This window comes from Fusarium sambucinum, chromosome II (assembly GCF_050947815.1).
Source record: "Fusarium sambucinum isolate potato_lamoka chromosome II, whole genome shotgun sequence".
Lineage (NCBI taxonomy): Eukaryota > Fungi > Ascomycota > Sordariomycetes > Hypocreales > Nectriaceae > Fusarium > Fusarium sambucinum.
This window is the reverse complement of record NC_139293.1, coordinates 4,862,512-4,870,757: the sequence shown is the minus strand read 5'-3', so window position 1 is coordinate 4,870,757 and position 8,246 is coordinate 4,862,512. Positions and strand designations below refer to the sequence as shown.

Here is an 8,246-nt window from a genome sequence, read left to right as displayed (position 1 = left end):
ATGTACTGGGGCTGTGTAAGTGACCATGACGTACAGTGGGCAAACCACTTGTTTTGCTGACACGCTATAGCAAATGTACAGTGGTTACGATCCCTCAATTAAAGAATATATACCCCAGTTCTATGAGGAGGCAGAGCGTCGTTGGACTGATGAGAAAGCCACTGATTCTCTCCTTAATCTCGCCAGCATGCAATTGCTGGGTCTGGCATATTTGGGTAATGGCAAGGATTATTACGTCTTAATATACGTATCAGAAGCGAACGCTATGGCAACACATATGGGCCTATTCGGAGTTGATCCCACAGTGACAGCCAGTAAGGCTCAAGAAATAACCGCCGAGCTTCAGAGCGCAACCTTATATGCTGCTTGGGGTACCTTCAATTGGATCGTGTAAGTTAGTAACCTACAAGGGATACCGGACGACCAGAGTGCTTATGCCTTCAGGCTCATGTCCTTGTTCTATCAACAACCCGGCCTCGCATATCCAGAATACCCTCCTGTGCTTCCGATTCCTGGTTATGCCAGGCATGGCGGCCGCGACGAGAGTGCTAACTCCGTTCGACAATCTCTGCAGTCGGCGTACATAGGTGATACCTTTCCAGCCTTATGTCAGTTTTAGCGTATTGTTCATGAAGTGACCCTGCAGTATTATCGCGATCAACCCAATCCGCGTGGTCGCCTGAGCAATCATATGAAACTTGCCTTTGCTGAGTATAAATACCGGGAACTAATCGCTTAGGCCAAGACTCTGCCGTCATTTATAATGCGTTCAGAACAGAGTCCGCATCATGTCCTTACTTTTCAGTACGTCAACCTTCTTTGTCCCTGTCTATCGTTGAGATTATAGAGATCACTTTCTAATTAGGACTGCTAGCATTTGGTTCTATTGCGCCGTTCTTGATATTTTACGTCCTTTCACAGCACCAGCAAGGTCTGCCTCAAAATCGTTACTATTCAAGACCTTCTCCTGCAAGGACAGCTCGCCCAACGCGGCTTATAAAGCATCTGTTAACTAACTCAAGCGCTTGATCATTAAGTACCGCAAAAACTATACAGCTCCGGTTTACACAATGCTATAGTATACGGCACTGATACATATCGCAAACGCCATACTTAGTGACACGAAAGATCCAGAATAGCACTTCTACCTCTCCTTCTATATTCAGTGTTACGGAAGCTTGCGGCGGTCATACCGCTTCGCAGAGGCTATCGGTTGCAGCCTGCTTTCCATAACGCTACAGAGACAAGATCTCTCGGTAGGCAAGGCGCGGCATATGATGCAGCAATTTAAGGAGAACAGGCTAAATAGCTCATCAGAGGATATTCGAGCTATGTTTATGGCTGATCTAAACCTCTCAATGACGGATCCTGAGGAGGCAAGCGTTGAGAGCCTGGCAAATAAGTTTGAGGATATAGCTTTATTTCGAGAGTTCACGTCTCAGGAGGACTCGGTCGCGGACGGGATGGTGGATTCAGATGAGACCTACGCTTGTGAATCACTATGAAAGTGGCTCCACGGCCGGCGCAAGAGTGTTGTGCGCAATGACTCAGCCATGGATAAGCTACTGAAGCTCATTATGGAAAAGGTTAAGTCAGCTCACCCAACAACGCACCACCCCCACAACGCGCCACTCCAAAAATCGCATCTCATTCTTCCTACCGTCCTAGTAAATAAAAGAATTGCCAACCCGGTATTAATCTACATGCTTTCAAAGTCAGGATTTCTCACCTCAATACAATCCTCTGCTTCGCTGGATTTTTCCGACCTCGAATCGCTTAATATTGAACCTTCCAGGTCCAAATGAATATCGCTTTCCCCACCATCCTCTATAGCCAACCTTGCCTTCTCTGTCTGGACCTCATATAACTCAACGAAGTCCTTATTCAGATCAGGAATAACTCTACGTCGTTTTTAAGGTCTTGCCTTTTCTAAAGCATTAGTCAGATGGTCAGTTTGAACTTCTGCAGCTGTCAATTTGACGATATTATCATCAAGTGCCTTTCCAACCTTCCGAAACAACAAACGCGCTGCAGACTGACCAAATGCTAGGTCAACAGCCATAAGTGACCGCTTAAGTTTAACAAGGTCTCGGGAACTTTTCGGCGTCTGAATATCTACCGCACTCATTTTTTAAGCAAAATCTGATGCAGGTGGCATTGGAAATGCTAATATAGGTGCAGAAGTTGCATCTAGATCATCTCTTCGCACGAATCTTAAGTTCAGTGGCTTAGATCGGTTCCGCGGAAAGATTCCACTAGCCTGCCAGCTAGCTAGAATATTGACTGATATTAGCCTCTCTTTTCTAGCCAGTTGGTACGCATAAAGAAGCTCTTGTTTGCCAGGATCGGGGTTGTAATGGAGTAGTGCCGAAATTGTGAAGCCACGCCTATACGCCCTTTTCAACGTAGACAAGACACCCAAATCCAATATCATTTCTGAGATTGCAGAGTTTCAATGCCATTGTTCTTGGATGTTGTACTTGATAACATTATAAGTCGCATCCCAAAGCGGAGGATCCAAGGTTGCTTTCTGAACCTCGGTGTTCCATAAACCGACAAACTGTCGATCTAAGTATGGAGCAAGGCAGCCGGACTGAGCACACCAGCTTGCCTGATACAAGGGGTGACGCCCTCCAGGGTTTTCCCTCTAGCTAGCACTACACCCCCAACCCTATGGCCCAGGAGCCCGCAGCTTGGTGGGCTGCAATCGGTACCATCAAATGTTGTGTGCAATGCGATGGCGTATCACGCCTTGCCTCCAACGAGCAGGCAATAGAGGGTAGATATCGACACCTCAACATGTTTGACTTCCTGACTGCCGCCGCTTGCCGGCTGGAGAAGAAGCAGCTATTGCAGCAGCATTCTTATTCAGGAAACCATGTCCAATAGCGCGAATAAATAAGTGGTCTAAATCATCAAAAGCCCTTGCATGGCGCTTACTTCCGTCACCACAGGCATGCAATCCAGCCTGCAAAAAATTTCCGATGGATGGGACTCAGGCTTATCTGAGGTAAAATACCTAGCTAATCCCTTTCTGACGGTTGGTTCCTTTAATACCACACCACCGTGCATTAAAGAGAACGTCGCTTTATGCAGACGTGTCCACGCTCGAACCATCATGCGCAGTGACGTTTCGTAATACTAGCATCATCCAATATTCTGGCTTGCAGGATAATGCAGCCCTCTATTTTCAACCTGTAGTCCCATATAAACCACTAGCCGCATGTGACATCCACGCGAACAAAGCGTATCTATGGTATAAACATATGGTACGTATCTAGCTAAAATATCTGGCACTGGGGCGAAGGGCAGCACTCCATCCCCCTGCCACCTGCCATCACCTAGCGGCCAGGTAGAAGTGTGTGGTAAAAGCCCTGATTTATACCGGCGCACACGGGTGGCTTTCACCCCACTTCTCCTTACCGCTAGCGTTAATGCTGAACTGCCATAAAATATAGGGTCCCCAAGATATCCGGTTTCATAGCCAAGCATGCATCTCTCTATTATCCTACTTCTAAGTTCTGCATATTACTAACTTTAATTTACCGCAGTTATTATTAATCTAAAGATAATTATTTAGGCGCGAGGTAGATAACCTATTATAAATATAGCCAGCTTAGAAATTCAACATGAAAAAAGAAGATTTATTTATTAAGCTTTATAACTAATATAACACCTACCCCCATTTAAGATACTGAGGCCTTTTATTATCTCCCGAGAGCCTATGGGGCTGCAATTCATACCTGCCCTACCTTTTCTCTGCTATAGCTCATGTTTATTGCATCTCAATTGGCTGCAACCCCTCCCGGTACTGCATTGCAGCCTTATGGGCTCTCAGGAGATATGCAGGCCGACAGGAACAGAAAATACAGTCTGACTGTTGTCAAGTTTGAAGCATTATATTGGTTATGCTCAGGCTCCGTGGTCTGGGTTCTATAGTCCAGGGTTCAGGAATGCAGCATTCTTGGATTCTAATATTATTTTAAGCACGGTGCAGTAGGAATGCATCGAGGTAAATTACCAGGAGGTAAATTACTAAAACCCCTAGGTAAATGACAGTTATAAACCCGATGTTTATGATCACGTGCTTCCAAGTACTATTTGGTGACTATGAAACGGCGTCGGTGGAATGATATATGCACATATAGTCTGGTGTGCATTGGTATTCGTCGAGGGTGAGGTACCGATCACATCAAAATTGCCTGTGCGGGTACAAGAGGTCCATACCCCCATGCAACGGCTCCGTGTTCGTTTCTTCCCAAAACTCCCAGACTTGCCTACTTCATCGTGCCGTAAAATGGACCGATTGGCTTAAGTGGGTGGGAATGACGGCGATGTCAGTCGTGGAACTCCACCTTTGTATTGACTTCTACTGGATCCCTCTCTGCCCTTGGGGTGTGGAACAAAAGGCAAAAAATGCTAGCACCATGAGTACCCGCACAGCGTTAAGTAGTATCAATTCGCACACAAATCCGCGTCGCCCTCTTTTTCTTTCTCGCGTCCCATTTCTAGGATGTTTCCCGCAGTGCTCCTCCACGATCACAGCAACCACGGCCCCCACCTCAGCAACAGCAAACATCTATTACCTCTCGACCTCAAGAAATACCCAACGGTGCGGGAACTACCAAACCCGAGTCGAAGCCCGCATCGGGCCCTTTTGACCCCCACGATAACGACACAGCGAATGGTCTATTTATGTTAGCCCAAGGTAGGGATGGTGCCCGGAGCTCGAACCAATTCGCCGGCGCTCCAGGCGCCCCTGGCCACGCTCACCTTGCTCCCGTCGCTCCACAGAATAGAAACACTTCGCCGCAGGTGTCGAGTGTTAATCGAGGCTCAATTGACTCTGCTCGCGGTCTGAGTGACGGTAGCATTGCTTCAGATGAGAGTGAACAGGCCAGGCCCAATATGCGAGGCAAGGGCAAGAGAAACCCCTCTTCCGCCAACGGCCAACAAAGGGCGGATAAAACCCCAACCAGAGCTCCCCCTAATAAGAAATCCAAGACCAATGCCGCTGCTATCAATAGTGGCATGAATTTCTCCGATGGGTCTAAGACGAAGCTGGAGGACGGCGGATACAAATTAAAGATAACGGACGAGGAGATGCGAAAGAACTTCCTCGAGCGCAATCGGTATATTCTTAAATACTTGATTATTCTATATTAAAATATGCTTACGGATTGTTTACACCAGCATCGCCGCCCTCAAGTGTCGTCAGAGGAAGAAACGATGGCTTACTAACCTGCAGACCAAGCTTGAGATATTTAATACGGAGAACGATGCCTTGACGGTATAAGTCACCCGGCTCAGAGAAGACGCAGTGAACTTAAAGACACTTCTTTTTGCCCATAAGGACTGTCCAGTTACTCAGCAACAAGAACTACACAGTGCCTTCATATCGCAGGTCGTTGGGCCCTTCAATCCGCAGATAGACCCCTATAGTATAGCTGCACCGATGCCAAACCAGGTCATGGCTGGCCAGGGTGTGCAGCAGCGTTTCTCATAACGCTACATCCTTATTGTCTCTGCCATTTTAAGTAAAAGAGGAGACCCCTGTCGGATGGGGAAGTACCTTGGACAGCGTCATTTGCGGGGAAATAACATGGCGTCGACAGGGCAGTCAAGTGAAAGAGGATTTTAGTGCCAGAGCCAAAGGTAATTGGTCAGAAAAAAATGGAAGTCGCCAGAACAGCTACTGCTAGCGGGCTCAGGGCAGGGGCCCCGGAGGACTAATTTATCTTATGCATAAGAAACCGACCTGTTTCTACTCGTTAGATAGAGAAATCAAGAGCTTCTATCTCTATAATTTAAATCCATTAGAAATTAATAAGAATTTTAAGGTAAAAGAAGTTTTCTAAGTAGCTACTATAATTTCTAGGATAACTTATCAGCAGACTCTTTATTGCCTTAATCTATTTTATATACTATTAAGCTATTGCTATAGCATTTAAAACTTTATTTATACTAAGGATATTCTCTTTTACCTCTGACTTTATTTATACTAAGAGGTTTTTCACCAGAGAGAAGGTAAAGCCTTATACTTTATATATCTGCTTCTACTATATAGTAGAGCTATAAAAGAATAGTTATATAAGTAATATGCAGCGCAATATAAAGAATAATTATCTATATCTAATTAGGCTCTCTAGCTAATAGAATTAATCTTAATAACTACTTAATATATTATTAACTATACTATCTAAAGCAGTATTATAAAATGCCTTTAATTAATAGGCTTATATTAAAGCTTATATTAGCCTTCTTAATTATTATAGAGTAACCTTTTTAATAGTTAAGTAGGGTAAGCTAAAGGACCTAGCATTAATATATAATCCTGCCATCGAGGATATAGTAATGCGCTACCGTATTAACTTAATAAATTCACCACGCCCTATAGGTCTAAGCTAATGCATGGCGCTCGGCGGTCAATAGGCGGACAGGTACCTGTCCTTCTAAAATGAGACGGGTCCTGTCCTAATTACCATATCTGGTATAGCTCACTCCGCTATCGGTCTCCCTCTCGCGCCATCTCGAATGTCGCGTTCTACTGCACTCGCTGCTAATCGTGTCGAGACTACGGGCTTACGATGACTGTTTCGCTATAAACGTCAACCAATCTCAAAGTCCGACACCGTTTCCTGGTGACTGTCTCCCTCCTGAAGGCGAGTATGAGTCACGGGAGGCGCTATTCGAGGCAATCAACGCCTGGGCAGCGACCAGGGGCTATGCGTTCATAACTGGAAGGTTAACCAAGGAGAAAACCGGCAGGAGGACGATCACGTACATGTGTGATCGTCGCCGTAACCATCCAATCGTTCCCAGAGAACGCCAACGTAAGACGACAACTCGAACAACAGGCTGCGAGTTCTCTGTACTGGCGAAGGAAAATAATGATAGAAGTACCTGGACTCTGCGGCACCGTTCTGACAGCCGATTCTCACTACATAACCATGAACCAAGCCAAGACACCACCGCCCACCCGGTACTTCGAACACTGTCTAAGGAGCACCTGTCTCAACTGACTGGCCTTGCCAAAGCTGGGGTAGCCCCTAAAGAAATTAGAACGTACATGCGGCAGAACACCGACACGATAGCAACACAACAGGACATCTACAATCGTATTGCAGATGCTAGACGAGAAGTGTGTCAAGGACAAAGCAGCATTAACGCACTTGCTGATCAGCTGTTTAGAGAAGGATTTTGGAGTCAATTTCAAACCGGTCCAGACGGTCGAGTCAAAGCTGTTCTATTTGCGCATCCCGAGTCAGTGGCATACCTATAGGCATATCCGGATGTCTTAATCTTAGACTGTACATATAAAACCAACAAATACGGCATGCCACTTTTGGACTTGATCGGTGTCGACTCTTGTCAACGTTCGTTCTATGTCGCGTTCGCTTTCCTGAGTGGGGAATGTGAAGAAGACTATTTTTGGGCGTTAGATCGATTCCGATCGTTGTGCGAAAACCACAGGATTAGGCATCCCTCCGTCATCTTGACTGATCGTTGCCTAGCATGTATGAATGCTGTCGATACTTGCTTCCTATCGTCAAGGCCGCTGTTATGTCTCTGGCATGCTAATAAGGCAGTTCTCCGCTACTGTCAGCCGAGATTTACGCGCCAGACTCAAGGGGACAACCCGGGCATAGAGGCTTGGAATGAGTTTTACGGCCATTGGCATTCGATTATCAAGTCACCGAATGAATAAACTTTCCATGAACGTGTGTCCGAGTTTGAGAAGAAATATCTCCCGGATTATATCGAAGAAGTCAGATATATCAAGATAAACTGGCTTGACCAATACAAAGAGAAGCTGGTGAAGGCGTGGGTCAATCAACACCCCCACTTTGACAACGTCGTTACTTCAAGGGTTGAAGGCATACACTGGCTGCTTAAGAGCCACCTCAAAGTATCTACATTAGACTTGTTCGAAGCTTGGCGATCGATCAAGCATGCACTACTGAATCAACTGGCGGAGTTGAAGTTGAACCAAGCCAAGCAGAAGATCAGGACCCCTATTGAACTCTCCAGTACCCTCTATGGTGCAGTACGTGGTTGGGTGTCTTATGAAGCCTTGCGAAAAGTTGAGCAGCAACGAAAGTTTTTATTGCATGAAGACTCTGCTCCCCTGTTAGCCTGTACTGGTTCTTTCTCACGATCACAAGGGCTACCCTGCGCTTATAAGCTGAAGGGTTTATTAGTTCGAGACCAGGCACTATAACTCGAAGATTTCCATCCGCACTGGC

General features: G+C 45.9%; 3 protein-coding genes across 3 annotated transcripts; all 3 read left to right on the top strand.

Moving 5' to 3' along the window:
• Positions 1-619, top strand: FSST1_008561 (fungal specific transcription factor domain-containing protein; the record flags this gene model as incomplete). Its single annotated transcript, XM_083223876.1, has 3 exons — positions 1-15; positions 71-390; positions 445-619. The coding sequence occupies 3 exons, from the start codon at positions 1-3 to the stop codon at positions 617-619; spliced, it is 510 nt and encodes a 169-aa protein (XP_083084522.1).
• A 169-nt stretch (positions 620-788) lies between these two features.
• On the top strand, positions 789-1,505 carry FSST1_008560 (uncharacterized protein; the record flags this gene model as incomplete). Its single annotated transcript, XM_083225455.1, has 2 exons — positions 789-804; positions 1,318-1,505. 2 exons carry the CDS (start codon positions 789-791, stop codon positions 1,503-1,505), a joined length of 204 nt encoding a protein of 67 aa, XP_083084521.1.
• Positions 1,506-4,427: 2,922 nt separating this feature from the next.
• Positions 4,428-5,506, top strand: FSST1_008559 (uncharacterized protein; the record flags this gene model as incomplete). Its single annotated transcript, XM_083225454.1, has 4 exons — positions 4,428-4,444; positions 4,527-5,132; positions 5,194-5,290; positions 5,354-5,506. The coding sequence occupies 4 exons, from the start codon at positions 4,428-4,430 to the stop codon at positions 5,504-5,506; spliced, it is 873 nt and encodes a 290-aa protein (XP_083084520.1).
• Between the last annotated feature and the right edge of the window lie 2,740 nt (positions 5,507-8,246).